Below are 18,192 nucleotides of genomic sequence, written 5' to 3'. Positions count from 1 at the left end.
TTGTCCAGATAAGAGTATATGAAGGAGCAAGTAAAATACTAAAAGGGTGGCAACAACCCCAAGGAAATATGCTTTAACCAAATCAGAAGAGATCCCAAATCGTGAGGGGGGAGAAAGGGGATAAAAAGAGGTTCAGAAAGAAAGAAAGAAAAAGAAAAAGAAATGAAAAGAATTAAAAAAAGAAAACAAATAAAGAAAAGTATAAAAAAGAAAAAAATAAACTAGTTTAAAATGTTAAAAAAGAAAAGGGTAAAAGTTAAAAAAATTTTAGCGGAAGAAGAGAAAAAAAATGAAAAAGAAAAAAATTAAATTAACTGCAAGACTAAAGAATCATAGGGAGAAAGCCATGAGTTCCATGCTTTCCTTTCTCCTCCTCTGGAATTCTGCTGCTCTCCTTGGTATTGAAACTGCACTCCTTGGTAGGTGAACTTGGTCTTCGCTGGATTTCTTGTTGATCTTCTTGGGGAGGGGCCTGTTGTAGTGATTCTCAAGTGTCTTTGCCCCAGGTGAAATTGCACCGCCCTTACCTGGGCCCAGGCTGAGTAATCCACTCGGGTTTGCTTTCAGGAGCTTTTGTTCCCTGCGCACCTTCCATAGAGTTCTGGAGGACAGGAATACAAATGGTGGCCTCCTGGTCTCTGGCCCGGAGGAGCCGAGAGCCCAGGGCCCCACTCCTCAGTGCGCCCTCAGAGAACAGCGCCCAGTAACTCCCATCTGCCTGACCTCCGGCCGCGCTCTGAGCTCACCAAGCCTGTGCCCGGTTCAAGGTACCCCCAAGCTGTGAGCTCACTGTCGGCTCTGTCTCTGTAGCTGGCTTCCCCATTATAATACCTGTAAGCTCTGTGACACTCAGACACCCCCAATCCTTCTGTGACCCTGCGGGACCTAAGGCCACGCTGACCCCGTGTGGGCTTCACCCAAAATATTTTTTAGAAGAAAAAACACTTTGTGCATACAAAAAATAGAGTTACATACAATGAAGGATAAAATATGACTATAATAATGAAGGTTTAAAAAAGATTTTTTTAATGGAAGGTATTGTTAAGCTAAACTAGTTAAAAAATGTTAAAATAGGAAAGAGTGAAAGTTAAAAAAATTTTAGCAAAAGAAAAAAATAAAATTAAAAAAATTAATTAACTTTGCAAGAATAAAGAATCATGGGGGGGAAAGCCTTGAATTCCAAGCTTTGCTTTTTCCTCCTCTGGAATTCAGCTGTTCTCCTTGGTAAAGTGAACTTGGCCTTGGCTGGATTTCTTGCTGATCTTCCGGAGGAAGGGCCTGTTGTAGTGATTCTCAAGTGTCTTTGCATGAGGTGGAATTGCACTGCCCTTACCAGGGGCCAAGCTAAGTAATCTGCTTGGGTTCGGGTTCACTTTCTGGAGCTTTTGTTCCCTGAATGCTTTCTATAGAGTTCTGGAGGATGGGAATGAAAATGGAAGGTTCCCAATCTCTGGCCTGGAGAAGCAGAGAGCTGGGGGGCCCCACTCCTCAGTACAACCTTCAAGAAATGCGCCTAATCACTCCCATCTCCCTGGCCTCTGGCCTCGCTCCAAGCTCACCCAGCTTGTGACCAAGAGGCTCTGATCTGGCACATAGCCCCTCCTGGAGTCTCCCAAACCAGCAGATCCCTGCACTCTTCCAGGGGGCTCTCCCCAGATATTATGGGCTCTCTGCTCACAGAGCAGTGTTCTGACTGTGACACGGACCACAGTTTAAGGTAACCCCAAGTTGAGAGCTCACTCCATAACCCCATCTCCATAGCTGGCTTCCCTGCTCTAATACTTCAAGCTCTGTGACACTCAAGAACCCAGATCCTACTGTGACCCCATGGGACATGAGACCACACTGTCCCCACATGGGCTTCACCCTGGCTTAGCCTCTGGAGCGATGGCCTGCATGGAGCAGACTTTTAAAAGTTCTGACTTTTTGCTCCATTGCTCTGCTGCTTGCCGTGAGATGGCTCCTCCCCCCACAGTCTATCTTCCCGTCGCTTTGGATTCACTTCAAAGCAGGTCCTACCTTTCAGAAAGAGGTCGATTTTCTGTTTCTAGAATTACTGCTCTTCTCTTCCATCTCTTGTTGGAATTGTAGGTATTCGGAATTGTTTGATAAACTATCTAGCTATTCTCCTGCTATCTGATGTCAACTCAGCCAGCTACATTTCCACCATCTCGACACCTCCCACCCCAAATTTACATTTTAAAAAGCAGATGTTTGAGGGAAAGAATTAGTGAAGAAGGGAATGTTAAAATTGAAATACACAAGGTAAAAATTTCATGACCCTCATTATAATAAGAATCCTTAGAGACTAAAAGGAATATCTGCAATATTTGTGATTACAGAATTATAACTCTCATTTTTCTATTTTCCATATTTCCATGTTGACATGTAAGTTTTAGAATCACAAAATTCATTATCGATACTTTTGAAATGCAATGGTTAAATGGCCTTCCATAATAAGGACTGTAATATCAGTACTAAGTGGGTATTTATAAGAGAGAGTGAGAAGAACAAATGTAAAGTCATCTTGAAGATCTGAATTTCAAAATAAAACTTTATTAAATCATATCAAGAATCCAAAAACAAGATTCATCTAACAAAATGTTTCAAAATGTTTTCACCCTATTTGGGTCATCTAAATCCTAATAGTCTAACATATTAGCTTCCACCTATAGACAGACAACAGCACAAAAGCTATCCTTGATGGCCTGTGTCATAGGACAGGAGGCTGCCCCAGTCCCAGGTCTGAGTGCAGGCAGCAGGTGCCTGGGAAGCAATGTGTGCTTGCTGCACTGAAGTGCACAGCTGAGTCTTCAGGCTGTGTGTCTCTGATGTGCAGGGAGAGATGTTTGGCCGTCCTATTAAATGAAAGAGTGAGTCTTTGGTCTTCTTTTGTGGCCACACTTGAACGAATGTCTATAAGGAGCTGGGAACTGTTCCCAAGTTCTTGCTTATACTAGGGGAAGTAAAAGGAGACACTGTCTGAATAACTGCAGTTGATAACAGAGCTGCTTCCCTCCTTTTCACTCAGGGTAGAAGGATGCTGCTCCACATTCTCTCCCTGGCTGAACTGTGTGCAGAAAGAAAAAGTTCAGAGAAAGGAGAAGAGATTCCAGGTTATTATGCTTCAGAATTCTCTTTTTCTACACTAAGTGGAGGAAACCTGAGTAAAGCCAGTCTTCAATTCTGGAGAATATCCACTAATATACTGTTGCCCATAAACATTCAACTCACAGTTTAGCTGCAGCCACGAGAACATGATTAAAGCTCCCATGGATGTCTTTATGGTTCCTCCCAGTTAAGCTCACGTTCAGAATTGCGGCCTCCAATCAGCTCCCTCTCTTATCAGGCCATCCCTTCTTTCCTGTAACAGGGTAACTTCCCACATTTAATACCAGCCAATAAGAAAAGATTCTGCTATTGCCATAGTCTAGTCCATCAGATGCACTAAAATGAAAATTCCACATGTTCTGCATCATCACAGGTGCACTGATGTCTTGTGGTCACATCTCTACTGAACTCGCTGGAGAAATGCTCTTCTCTTAGCTGGTGTCTCTGAGGGACTCATCTGCATCAAGGCAGCAATCAGTCAAGCAAGTTATATCTTAGATCAGGGATGAACTGTACAGTAGGAATGTAGAGAACAAGATTTACATGCCTGCATGCCACTGAGTCACTGTTAGTAAGTTGGAAAGAGGTAGATGCTATTGTTGTTTATTTTAGGATGGGCTGGGTATACATGTTTGAAATCATGATTTACTCCCTTAAACAAAGAAAACAAAACTTTTCCTTTGTGCCAAATATACCATCCTCAGTTGTCTATTATGGAGAAAAACTATTTCTAAAAGGCACATGGAAGCAAGGATTAGGGTAAAAGAATGAAGATCATTTGATATTTTAAGTATCTCTTACCTCAGACTCTCCTCCTCCTACTTGCTCTTGCCCATGACTTTGAATTTCTTCCCAGAGGACTGACAATACCAACAGTCAAAATGTGGAATCATTGTCAGTTGAGATGACTGTGACAAAAGTAAAGAACCAAATCTCAATGATAAGGGAGCAGGGGAATAATAGGGAAGCACAAATACTGTGCATCCCCCGGAATGGTGCCACCCAGAAACTGGCCTTAAAGAGCTGATCAGGAGAAATGATTTTTGGGAAACCAAGACTACCTCATTTTCAAAAGGAGAAGCCCCTTTTTTGTGAAGCCTACTCTCAGATCTGAGAAAGGACGAAGAGTAAAACTCATTTTCATCCTCCTCTCCCTACATGAATGATTCAAAGACAGCTACAGTGAAGAAAATCAATTGAATATATAAGTATATGCATATATAAGAAATGTGTTTTTATGTGTGGAAAACTTCTTGAGTCTGAGAATCTTCCATTCTCTCCCCCATTCCCCATAAAATAAGAATTCTCAGATTCTTCTCTGGGTGAAGTTCCCTCTGCTGGCGGGAAGGTCAATTTTTGCAAATTTTAGGTGTGACTCTCAGAACTGAATGTGACCATTCGTATGAATGGATCTCTTCCATGGACTAACTGTTGCACAGATAACGCCAACCCTTGGGCAAAATTTCCAGCTCCACGATGTTTTTACAGAATATTACTTTACTTATTTTCAAGTATTGGCCTAGAAAATATCGTCTAACAGCTTCCTGGTTTTTGCACTGCAGAAATCTTCCAAATCCTATAATGTGTAAGTTATGCTCATTATACTCATCCTGCCTTCAAGGGATGTCTGCCTGGCATAATAAATATATTTTCTATTTTGGGGAACGTCCTTAGAAATACATGTAGATGTTCAGGTGAAACTATCACCTCTGGATTTCTCCTACAGAAACAGTGAGTGATGGATAAGTTTGCTGGTAGAAAGACAGTGGCTCAGCCCAAGTCTCCTTTCCAGCCCAAGGTCTCAGACATTTACACAAATTGGAACTCTCCATTCAGGTGTTCAAACTGATTGAACCACATCTTTCTCAGATTCAAAGTGCAGAGATCTAAGTGGCTGGGTTTGCATTATATATGTCCTCTTTACCCAGCAGAATGGTCCTACAACAAGGAGGCAGGAGCAAGAATGTTAAAGAGGAAGTGAGGAAACCCACTTTCTCTTTCCTCCAGCTCATTCCCTACCTAATTGTTTTTTACAGCCAACTTGATTATAGTCTCTGAATTATAACATTAAATTGGACTAAAGGATTTCTAAAGGTACTTCCAGCTCCAAATTTCATTCATACTATATAAAAAGCAAACTTTTACTAAGAACTGGTTGTGTGCAATGTGGACTGGTGTCAGAGTGGGGTGAAACTGCCTGCATCATGGACCCCAAGACCATTTGCACAACCACATGTGATCTACTGGTTCTGAGGTTGGTCCTAACCAATGGCTGAAGCCTCTTCAGAAACAGAGACACAGGATGAGATTCTATCAGGTTTTCATTTCTCCTATGACATCAATAATATATCAAGGAGAAAATAAATTCATATTGACACTGGAAAAAAATGAGACTTTATTCACTGACTGAAATTCTTTCACAAGCAGTGAGACCGAGGGGTACCATGGTTCAACCATAGGCAAACAGGATGCTCTTTTGAAGACATATTTCCTAAATATTTTTATTTCATACAATTACATATTATATGAATAAAAGAAACTCCTCTATTGAGACACCCTAGAGGAGGTGGATGCGCTTACTAATATGGAAAGCAAGGAGCATTCTCTCTAAAACAGCCTAATTGTTTTCTGGATTTTGGGTTTATCCTTGAAATTTTAACTTAGAAGTTCAGAATTTCCAGTCAGGGATGCATGTACAATTTTTGAGAACATTTCAAAATGAAAACTTGGGATCTTTTTGCAAAAAGGAGGGAAAAGATATCATTAGGTAATATTTCTAGGGGAATCATATATGTAAAATACTCTAACTCTTCATACACTTTAGCTTCATGTGTCTGATTTTAATGTTTTAAAGACTTTCTTCTTTTTAACCATCTCAACCAGGTTCAAAGAAAAATGAGGCAGATGTACTGAGGCTTCCAATGTACCTCTTGTCCCCACACAGGTATAGCTTCTCCCATTGTCAACCTCCCCCTGGCCTTTTCAGAATGGATGAGCCTACACTGCCACACCATATCACCCAAAGCCCACAGTTTATTTAGGGTTCCTTCTTGTTGTTGTACATTCTGTGAGTGTAAACAATTGTATAAGACATGTGTCCACCAGTATAGTATTGGAGAGAGTACGCTCACTACACTAAGTATTTTCCGTGTTATTCATCCCTGCTTTTCCCCTCAATCCTTGGCAACCACAATCTTTTACTCCCTCCATAGTTTTGCCTTTTCCAGAAGGTCATAGGATCAAATCATACACAACATTGCCTTTTCAGATAGGCTATTTTCACTTGGTAAAATGCATGTAAGATTCTCCTATCTCTGCATGACTTCATAGCTCTGATCGTTTTAGCACCAAATCATATTCCATTGCTTGTATGGAACACCATTTATTTATTCATTTATCTGTTGAAGGACATGCTGATACTTCCAAGCTTTGGTAATTATATATGAACAGCTATAAAACACCTGTGAAGAGACTTGTGTGTGGACAAGAGTTTTCAACCCTGTCAGTGAAAATACTCAGGAAAGCCATAGTTCTGTAAGAAACAGCCAGATTGTTTTATTGAAATGTCCAGGTATAAACTTTCATTTTGTAGTAATTTCCTGACAATATTAACTACACCCTTTGTTGCATGTAAAAACCACAGCTAGTCCAAAGCAGGCATAAACAGCACAGGTGGTCCGGCCAAGTGCTCAGCTCACACACAGCCTGCTGTGACCCAGAACCTGAGCCTGCATGTGTTCCTGCCTGTGTTCTGCTACCCTACATATCTCTCTGTTCAGCACTTGTTCCCCCATTTGTAGAACTCACTTTTAAAATACAGGTACAACAATAAAACTAATATTAGTTTTAAGATAGTGATAGCATAGCAATAAATGTTAAAGCACTAATAATAATTATAAATTAAAGCATAATTAAAGCATTATTTTGTCAAGCCTTTTTCATTTGAGTAATATACATATACATTTTATTTTACCTGCCAGAAGATCTGTTTTTTCAGGGCACTAGATAGGAGCATCTCTGTCACTTGATCCAGTAGCTCCTTCGAAGAAATTTTTACCTGCAAAGGGCTTTCTGGGAAGAAGAAGGGCAAGAAAAGCAAGTGAAAGGACAGCCCTGATGGGTCTAATTTTAGGAGGAAAAACATGCCCTAAGGTAAATCTGAAAGTCTGAACATGTGCAAAGTCTGCTGTGGGGCAAATGCCAGCCATGGGGAAGGGCAGGGGCTGCAGGTGCAGCGCAGTTTGGGTGCAGGCTGCAGATCACCAGGGAGCACTGTGCCTGGGCTGCACACAGGTAGGTGGCTGAGTCTTCCAGTCGGGAGGCCCCAATGTGGAGGGTGCTGGGCCGTTCCCTAGTATTCACTGTGCAGTTTAACCTTCCACTCTGCTGCATCCCTGAAGCAATGTAAAACAGCCTGGTGAGACCGCCGCCCCCAGGGTGCTGTCGGAACCACTGCACACTGCCCGCAGTTTGGGAAAAATTGCACTGGAGAGTAAAGCTGGCTCCCTCCTGGTGGCTCAGGGCTGAAGGGCTTTGCTCCACAGTCATCCCTCTCACCCCTGTGTGGAAAGAGAAAAACAAACACAAGTGATGTCACTAGGAGGTCACTGATGCAGTTTCCAAACTTGCAAAATATGCTAAGACACACCACTGAGGTTGTAGGACCCTCTTGGAGTTCCCCCACCACTGTGGGCTGTGGGCTGTGGACTCCACCTGAGTACCCATGAGGAACGTCCCCACTCACAGCAAACCTGGATGCACAGGAGCCCCAGGAGAGCCTCCCCATGTTTCCTCATGATTCCTTGTCTACGTGATGAGGTACTTTGGCTTGCTGCAGAGTGTAGAGTCTTGGATTCAGAGAAACTGTGTCTTACAGTCAATCCCTTTCAACAGAACCACCGAGCACCAATCACACCTCAGCCCTGTCATTCACAGAACTCCAGACTCCACCCACAGTGGCCCAGGACAGGGCATGCTTATGTCTCCAAAACTGTGCTGCTCAACAGTGCAGGGAGGTAGGGACAATACTTCTAATATAAGAGGATAAATGGTTGTTTTTTTTTTTTCTTAAAATACTTTAAGTAATAGATTTGTTAGTTAGTGTGTGAGTAAAGGTGAATGATATTTCTAGAAGAGTCAGTGCCTAGGGGGTTACCTAGAACTTCAAAGAATCCTAAGGAAGAGTGACACCATTTCCCTAGTCACACAGTCTGACAGACAATGTGAGAATTCAATTATATAAAAATATGGATAAGGGAAAAGTATCTGATAGCATGTATTGTGTATTGAGAAGTAAATACACCTTCTTGAAATTAAGAGAGCTCTAGAAATGAAACAGACAGTCACTATCTGCATAGAAAATTATTCCAACCATAATTTTCTTGGTGAAAAATAGGATGTAGGATACTGTCCTCTCTCAGATAACTTTCACATCTCCACCTCTCCTGTGAAATTCATGGACCCTGCACATCCACACAGCTGAGTCTGACTGGGCCACTTGCTGCTGTTCAAAGTCAATGTTGTTCTCTCCCTTTCCTTCTCTTTGTGTTCCTTATTGTTTCCTCTCCTCTTCTTCTCTTCATTCTTGTTCTCTACTTTCAGCAGAGATAGATGAAAAGGTAGTATATCTGGGATATTGAGATAGTTCCAAGACCAGTAAGTTGGGAGATTTTATTCATAACAATTGACAACAGGTAATGGGATTTTTCTGTTGAGTTTCCAGGCTCACAATACCTAGAAATAATCCTATTCTGGTACCTATGAGGAATTATCTGTATGATGGATTTCTAGAGACATGGCCTCCAGAAGTCTGAAGTTGACATGAAATGGCAGAACTGAAAACCTGAGGTGAATTTTATACAAACTCTGTCTCCTATCTTCCCTACCTTTGCTATTTATAATTAGAATGGCTTGCATGATTTCTGTTCTCTCTTTAACTGTTCAAGGTTGGACCCTCAGAGAGTCTCTGTTTCTTTTAAGGTCTAGAGTGCCCCCTAGGGTACTGACAAGGTTGGCAAGAACACCTCAGATCCCAGCCCCATTCATTCCAGGCTTCCTGATGAAGGAAAAGCAGATGGTCAGAAAGGAAGATAACTGCTTAGACTGAATGGGGATTACAAGTGAACCACATCCTACTTTTAAAATGGAATCGCATGGAAATTAGTATCAGAAAATAATTTAGTAAGTCTCATCGTGTGCTACTTATTTAATTTCTTTACCTTAGTCAAAAAATATAAATATTTCTTGAGCTTTTAGTTTCAGTGGGGTAATTTACTAGTTGTTTAGAATATATAAAAGTATAATGGAATATTATTCAGCCCATAAAAAAGAGTGAAATCTTGCTATTTGCAATGACATGGATGGAGCTAGGGAGTATAATGCTGAGGGAAATGAGTCAGTCAGAGAAAGAACAATACTATGTAATGTTACTCATACATAATTTGAGAAACAAACCAAACAAGCAAAGGAGAAAAAATAAGACAGAGAGAGATAAATCAAGAAACAGACTCTTAATTAGAGAGATCAAAGTGATGGTTATCAGAAGGGAGAGGGTTGGAGTATGAGTTCAAAGCTGAGGGGATGAAGCAGTGCTCTAGTCCTGATGAGCACTGGGTGTTCTGTGGAAGTATTGAATCACTATATTGTACACCTGACAATAATATAACACTGTATATTAACTAACTGGAATTTAAATAAAAACTGTGAGTGAAGTGAGATACCACCTCATACCAGTGAGAATGGCTAAAATTAACCAGTTAGGAAACGACAGATGTTGGTGAGGATGCAGAGAAAGGGAAACCCTCCTACATTGCTGGTGGGAATGCAAGACTCTGGAAGTCAGTAAGGAGGTTCCTCAAAATGTTGAAAATAGAGCTACCCTATGACCCAGCAACTGTACTACTGTGTATTTACCCTAAAGGTACAAATGTAGGGATCCGAATGGGCACATGCATCCCAATGGTTACAGGAGCAATGTCCATAATAGCCAAACTGTGGGAAGAGACTAAGATGTACATCAACAGATGAATGGATAAAGAAGATGTGGTATATGCCATCAAAAGAAATGAAATCTTGCCATTTGCAATGACATGAATGGAACTGAGGGTATCATGCTGAGTGAAATAGGTAATCAGAGAAAGACAAATATCATATGATCACACTGATATCAGGAATTTGAGAAACAAGACAGTATCATAGGGAAAAGGAGAGAACAAATGAAATAAGATGAAATCAGAGAGGGAGACAAACCATAAGGGAATCTTAATCCCAGGAAACAAACTGAGGGTTGCTGGAGAGGAAGGGGGTGGGAGGGATGAGATGATGGGGAGTGGACAACCCCAGTTCTGACCCTTTGTCACTTACTATGCTAAGTCGTTCCTCATCTTGATAATTTGGAGATGATGTTTCAAGGTGTTTTACTAGATTTCACTAGGAAATAGACGGTATTCTATTTAGACTTTCTTATAACACAATAAACATTTTGGGTATACCTTTCTGTAAGTCCTCCTAAAATAAGTAAGTCATTAAAAATACTTAAAAAACAAAGAAGAATGCAACCATATTGGCAAAGTGATGCAGTACAATACAAACATTGCTTTATTCTATTATGTTTTTTCTTATATTCAATTAGCCAACATATAGTACATCATTAGTTTTTGATGTGCTGTTCAAGGATTCGTTAGTTTTATTAACACCCAGTGCTCATCACAACACATGACCTCCTTAATACCCATCACCTAGCTGTCCCACCCCTCCGTTCTGTAACCCTTGGTTTGTTTCCCTGAGTCCAGAGTCTCTCACGGTTTATCTGCCCTTCTGATTTCTTCCCATCCAATTTTCCCTCCTTTCCCCTGTGGTCCTCCAGGCTATTCCATATGTTCCACATACAAGTGAAACCATATGATAATTGTCTTTCTCAGCTTGACTTATTTCACTTAGCATAATCCCTTCCATATCAGTGCAAATAATCCCTTCCATATCAGTGCAAATGATAGGTATTCATCTTTTCTGATGGCTGAATAGTATTCCATTATATATAGGAACCGTATCTTCTTTATCCATTCATCTGTGGAAGGACATCTAACCTCCTTCCACAGTTTGGCTACTGTAGACATAACTGCTATAAACATTGGGGTGCCTGTGCCCCTTATTTCACTACACCTTTGTTTTTAGGATAAAAATCTAGTAGTGCAATTGCTAGGTTGTAGGTTAGCTCTATTTTTAATGTCTTGAGGAACCTCTAAACTATTTTCCAGAGTGGCTGTACCAGCTTGTGTTCCCAACAGTGTAAGAGGGTTTCCTGTTCTCCACATCATCACCAACACTTGTTCTTTCCCATCTTATTAATTTTTGCCATTCTGACTGATGTAAGATGGTGTCTCACTGTGGTTTTGATTGGTATTTCAATGATGGTTGGTGATATTGACCATTTTTTCACGTGTCTGTTAGCCATTTGTATGTCTTCTGGGAGAAATGTCTGTTATTACTTCTGCTCATTTTTTTGACTGGATTATTATGTTTTGGATGTTGAGTTTGAAAAGTGTTTTATAGAACTTGACTACCAGCCCTTTACCTGAAATGTCATTTGCAAATATCTTCTCCCATTCCGTGGGTTGCCTCTTACTTCTTTTTTTTTTTTTTTTTTGCCTCTTACTTTTGTTGACTGTTTCCTTTGCTGTGAAGAAGCTTTTTGTCTTGATGAAGTCCCAAAGTTCATTTTTGCTTTTGTTTCCCTTACCTTTAGAGACTTATCTTGAAAGAAGTTGCTGTGACCAATGTTGAAGAAGTTACTCTGCCGATGTTCTCCTCTAGGATTTTGATGGATTCTGCCTCACATGTAGGTCTCTTATCCATTTTGAGTTTATCTTTGTGTATGGTGTAACAGAGTGGGCCAGGTTCATTCTTCTGCACGTGACTGTCCAGTTTTCCCAGCACCATTGATTGAGAAGACTCTCCTTTTTCCATTGGATATTCTTTCCTGCTTTGTCAAAGATTAGTTGACCATAGAGTTAAGGGTCCATATTGTGGTCTCTACTACTTTTTGCACTACTTTGCTGACTCCTTTGCATTCTCTAGTTCCCTGATTTGTGGCTCTCTGTGAGACATTGCAAAACAGGAGTTAGAGAAATCTACAGGATTTTCCCCCTGTATCACCTATCAATCTGCCTTGTTAGGAAACATCAGTGCAAGAGCATTTTCTCTCACCATATTTCCTAGGCGCTGAGAATGATCTCACTTGAGTTCTTACTGTCAGAAAGCGAACTGAGCTATTTATCTGGCCAAAACATGAACCTCTTCCTCCATTCTGTTTCTTTCCCCAACCCTTATATTTAATATCAGTCTGTGTCTACCACCTGATTTACTAGAAAAGAAACCATGGAAGAGGTGGATGGCCTCTCTTTTCCTTGCCCAGGTACATGTGCTCCTCCTCCTTTCTTCTGTTCCATTCTTTCTGTAATAAACTCTGCTCTGCACTAAAGCTCTCCCACCACCTCTCCTGCTTATACTCAGTCAGGAAGGTATTTGGCAGAGGCCACTTTCTCAGGGACACTGTGTGTATCTAGAAGTGTCATAGACACAGCAACACACACAAGGATGGCCTGAACAACTTCTCAGCCTGGATTTCACCACAAAGATGAACAAGAGACCAATTCATCCATAACTGTTTGTTTATTTTAAAGATTTATTTATTTTGGAGAGAAAGAGAGAGAGAGAGAGTCAGTTGGGGGGGTGCAGAAGGACAGGGAGAAATAGAGAGAAGCAGAATTCCAACCCAGCATTCAGGGAGTCTGATGTTGGGGCTCGATCAAACAAACCTGAGATCATAACCTGAGCGGATCAAGAGTCAGACACCTAACCTAGTGGACACTCCAAGACCACTTCATTGTTGTGTAATTCTACCTTGAAATTAGTTACACCCTGGTCGAGGAACTCTTGGCATTGAACTGTTTTTAATGTCACAAAGGAACACTTGGGGTTGGGGAATGTTACTGCTGGTTCCTATGCTCTAGTCATTTGTATGATTTTTTACCAACCAGACACTGACAAACAAACAACAGATTGTGCTGGAACCAGACTGCATCAGGCAAAGACACTCAGCTTCTAGGGCCCTGTTCTACTCAGAGGTTGTGCTCAGGTCCTCCTGTAGTCCCCATCACTGTGTCACTCAGGGCAGAGTAGTACACAGCTAAATCTGAGGCTTGCACTGCGCCTTTCTCCAAGTGGAAGGCTTTCGATTTGCTGTGGAAGGTGGCTTCAAATCCTTTGTTGCTTTTCTTCTCCTTGTCCCTCAAGGCTTTCAGGTGGAGCTGTAGACCTTCACTGGGATACTGGACATACCAGAAAAGAGTAAGGGACCCTGATATTGAATAAGTGCAGTTCATAGTCAGAGAAGCCTCTTCTAAGAGGGTCACTTGGCCTTCCATCTGAGTCACTGAGGCTCCGTGGGTTTGTCCTGAGGAAAGAGAAAGGAAATCTGTGTCACCTTGGGCATAAAACTCATGGATAAATAATAGTTAAAGGTTTTGCTGACACCATGGAAGAAAGAATCCAAATTTTAAGAGGAATGGTACTTACCAAGCATTAAGAGTACCACAGTCATGAAGCCTGGAGAAAACCTCATCTCTGTAGCATCACCTAAATAATGTTCTTCATTCTTACTATGAAGAAGGTTGGAGTGACAGAAATGATCAGTAGAAACCCACATTCCATACAGGAAATGTGACTGCAGTAGGAAGCTGCACCCCCCTGGTGGACAGGGAATAAAATGCGTGCATGTTAGCCAGAATCCTCCCCAAGTCAGCCATTTGTTTCATCCCTGACCTCATGAGGCACATGTCAGTCTTCAGGTGGCCTTGGGATGTCTGAATATCAGCAATCCTGTCTTCTCAGGTCTGTTTTGTTCTCAGGTCTGTTTTGTTCTCTTATTTCCATATCAGGTCTGATATGGAAGTTCTTTAACACAGTACCTCAGGGCATTTCTGTAGCTGGGAGGGTAACAATCTTCAGAAGCATTTTACTACAGTACTTTATATTCTCATGTGTCCATGTGGGCTGGCCTCCTACTGACTGCCAGAAAAGGAGCTGGAGTTGAATACAGAGAAAGTAATAGGAAGTCAAGTCATTGGTGACTGATTCTGTGATTTTGGCACTTTATGCAATATTTAGAACAGTGACTCATTTTTTAAGTACTCAATAAATATTTTTAAATTAAACAAATATAATGAACAAATAGCATTTATTTGAAATGCCGTATTTACTTATTCCTAAACTATTAGCAATTGCAATAAAAACTGTTTTAATAAAAATTATTAAACCCCTGGGGATAAAAATATATGTTTATAAAAAAAATAAAAAAAATTAAGTTCAAAAAAAAAGTGGAAAAAAAAATTTTCAGAAGTCACACTATCTAATAGTCAAATATTCCTGATTTTTAGAATAATTAAAAAGTGAAAAATAGGAATTTCAGACAGAATAAACTCACACATGGAGTCATCAAATCCCTATAGAATGATTTGATAGTCTTATGTTCTCACAGTTTTATTGACTCCAATATAAGGTAACTAGTGTACATGAATTCAGCAACAAATACTAATCCTATCTTCTTAACAGGCTTAACTTCAAGGATGCTTTCTATTATCATCCATCTGACACTTTTTGTTGCCAAACATTAATCAAATAATTTTTCTCAATAGGTAAGAAATCAGGATGATCAGTTAAAAGTTCAGGAAAGGGACACATCTTCTGTAAGGCCCTGTAATCATATACCCTAAACACATTAGGAAGCTTAGCTCAGCTGTTTCCTGGAGGTGATTCACCACACATTCAGGTGGAGGAATATCAGAGTCCAGAGCCAACATGGGAACAGTTTCCCATATATATAGTGAAGTAAGAAATTCAGGCCTGGACACTTTCCATTCATGTATCTGTTCCCTTCCCCTTCACCTTCCAAATCACATTGTCAGAACCTGCCTCAAAATTATGCTAGAAAGCAATTTTAGACAAGCCACTACAAATGTCTCTCCAGATATGCAGGGACGGGGCGCGTGGGTGGCTCTGTCGTTGCGCTTCTGCCTTCTGCTGGGGTCATGATCCTATGGTCTTGGGATCAAGCCCCACATCAGGGTCCCTGCTCAGAAGCCTGCTTCTCCCTCTCCCTCTCCCCTGCTTATCTCCCTTTCTCGCTGTATCTTTCTGTGTCAAATAAATACAAATCTTTTTTTAAAATTTTTTTATTTTTTATAAACATATATATTTTATCCCCAGGGGTACAGGTCTGTGAATCCCCAGGTTTACACACTTCACAGCACTCACCAAAGCACATACCCTCCCCAATGTCCATAACCCCACCCCCCTTCTCCCAACCCCCCTCCCCCCAGCAACCCTCAGTTTGTTTTGTGAGATTAAGAGTCACTTATGGTTTGTCTCCCTCCCAATCCCATCTTGTTTCATTTATTCTTCTCCTACCCACTTAAGCCCCCATGTTGCATCAAATAAATACAAATCTTAAGAAAAAAAAAGATCTCTGGGACAATGCTAAATAGGTTGGGATGATGCTGGTTGAAAATAAACAGTATAACACTTGGATGCAGAAAGTCATTAGGCATAAATTAAAAAAAACATATACTTTCAGGCCAATGAAAGCCTATAGGAGAAATATTTTGCATTTTATGTTACACAGGAAGACTGGCACTGCAGTGAGGGAAAATAGTGCATAGAATGATATTGAATGGCTGTTATTAATACATAATTTACATAACAATAAAGTGCAGCAAATTCAACAATTCTATAGGATTTGATGTATTTAGTATTTGTGAAGCCATCACTACAATTGAGAAATGAACACATACATCACCCCAAAAGTTTCTTTATGTCACTTTGTAATCCTCCTCTCAACCCTCCTCATCCCCATTCCCAGGGAACCTTTCTGTCAGAAATTAGTTTGCATATTTTACAATTTTGCATAAATGAAATCATATGTATCTTTTGCCTGGCTTCTTCTCAGCATAAATATCTTGAGATTCTTCTGTAGTCATATTTATCAAGACTTTGTTTCTTTCTGTTGCTCTGTACTACCCCATCATATGCCTATAAAGCAACTTGTCTATTCACCTGTTGCTGACCATCTCAATTAATCCCAGTGGGGTTCTTAGAAATAAAGCTGCTATGAACATTTGTGTATAAGATGTTTTATAGACATATGCTTTCATTTCTCTTGGATCAATTTCTGAGTACAACAGCTGGGTCATATGGTAAGCAAACATTTGACTTTCTTAAACCAACTTGTCCTAGAAGCTGTTTTATAGATTCTCTTGAGTTTTCCACTCAGATGGTTATGTTGACTGTTAAAAGATAAGTTCACTTCCCCCTTTCCAGACTATGTGGTGTTTGTTTCTTCTCTATGCTGTATTGCATTGGCTGGAACCTCTACTTCGATATGAAATACAAGTGGCGAGAGCCAAAACTCTCACCTTATTTCTGAAACTAAGGAGAAAGCATTTAGGTTTTCACCACCAACTATGACATTTGATGTAGGTTTTTGGTTGAGCCCTTTCTCATTAAGGAGATTTCCTTCAATTCTTATTCACCGTGAGTTTCTGGATTTGTCAGACACTTCTTCTGTACCTATTGAGGTACCTTCCTAAATTGCTCATCTGCTATGTGCCAATCTCTTTGGATATATTACTGATACGTTGTCCAACAAAATATTAAAGAAGATATCATTCTCCCAAATTTACAAATAATAAAACAAGCTCAAGGGGCACCTGGGTGGCTCAGTCAGTTAAGCGGCTGCCTTCTGCTCAGGTCACGATCCCGGGGGGGTCCTAGGATCAAGTCCCACATCTGGCTACTTGCTCAGCAGGGAGCCTGCAGCTCCCTCTGCTTGTGCTCTGTATCTCTCTCTCTCTCTTTCAGTTAAATAAGTAAAATATTTAAAAATAAATAAAAATAAAAATGAATAAAGCAAGCTCAAAAGTATCAAGAACTTGATGGCAGAGCTAATACTTCTGAACACAGAGATAGATGATAGAAAAAAGCCTGTTCCCTGATTTTCAGGTCAGCAAGGTGGGGGAGGCCAGCATAGCAACTTGCTCCTGCTAGATCTGTGGTTCATAGCAGGGGCACCCAGTACTTTCATGGGCCAAGAGTTGAGGACTGTTTTCTTTCTTCTGGTGCCTGCCTGGGCTCTGAATCCAGACAGCACTGGGGGGCAGCGGTCCCTCTCCTCTGAGGATAGAAGTTGAGCTACCTCTTTAGGCGCCACTCTTCTAAAATATTCAAACCAAAGAAGAATATGCCTGAGGGCTCTCATTAGCTCTCACCAGCTCTCATCAGAAGCAACTCTACGAAGTGGAAATCTGAGACAAGCTCTTATGTTGCCAGAGGGAGAGGATCTAGTGAATGGATTGCAGTTAACACTGTAGATTTCTTCAACCAGATCAACATGCTGTATGGTATTACAGAATTCTGCACTGAAGCAAGCTGTCCAGTCAGGTCTGCAGGTCCAAGATATGAATATCATTGGGAAAATGGTACTAATATCGAAAAGTGAATCTGATGTTCAGGATCAGCTTGATGATGAAAGTCTTTTGCCTTCTAAGTTTGGTGTCCCCTTTCCAAAAAACTTTATGTCTATGGCAAAGACCATTCAAAGCATGTGTTCTGGGTTTATGTCCCTATTTATCACCAGCAGTTTGATTCTGTGATGCAGCTGTGAGAAGAGGCCCATCTCAACATCCCCCTTAAGCCCTTTATTTTCTTTCTCGAGGAGTTTAATCTGATTGATAGGCATGAGTTGGCACCTCTTCAGGATTTAATCAAGAAGCTTGTATCAAAGACAGATAAATGCTTCTTCTAGAACATAGTTCCCTTCCTGCTTCATCTGCTAAAGCTATCTCATTGTTATCTGTTAAAGACTAGTGATATGGACTTTAAGAAAACAGGATAAAAAGACACTTATTGTTGCTGTCTACTGATAAAATTGTTCCAAGTTAGATTGGCCCAATCCTTCGGTGAGATATTCAAGATGCAGCCGACTCTGAGAAACTGTGTGGCCACTCCTGTTATTGTCAGAATTAGACT

At 40.7% G+C, this 18,192-nt stretch overlaps 1 pseudogene and 2 gene segments (V, D, J or C); 1 reads left to right on the top strand and 2 right to left on the bottom strand.

The window, feature by feature from the left end:
- Positions 1 to 7,090: 7,090 nt before the first annotated feature.
- LOC101686463 lies at positions 7,091 to 7,955 on the bottom strand. The segment is given in 2 exon segments: positions 7,091 to 7,670; positions 7,856 to 7,955. Coding segments are annotated over 2 exon segments (483 nt in total).
- Positions 7,956 to 13,229: 5,274 nt separating this feature from the next.
- Positions 13,230 to 13,768, bottom strand: LOC101686748. The segment is given in 2 exon segments: positions 13,230 to 13,564; positions 13,687 to 13,768. Coding segments are annotated over 2 exon segments (381 nt in total).
- Positions 13,769 to 13,771: 3 nt separating this feature from the next.
- Positions 13,772 to 17,968, top strand: LOC101687033 (annotated as a pseudogene).
- The last annotated feature ends 224 nt before the right edge of the window (positions 17,969 to 18,192 follow it).

Source organism: Mustela putorius, unplaced genomic scaffold (genome assembly GCF_011764305.1).
Source record: "Mustela putorius furo isolate JIRA1106 unplaced genomic scaffold, ASM1176430v1.1 tig00003898_pilon_pilon_pilon, whole genome shotgun sequence".
Classification (NCBI taxonomy): domain Eukaryota; kingdom Metazoa; phylum Chordata; class Mammalia; order Carnivora; family Mustelidae; genus Mustela; species Mustela putorius.
This window is presented reverse-complemented; position numbering and strand designations above follow the sequence as displayed.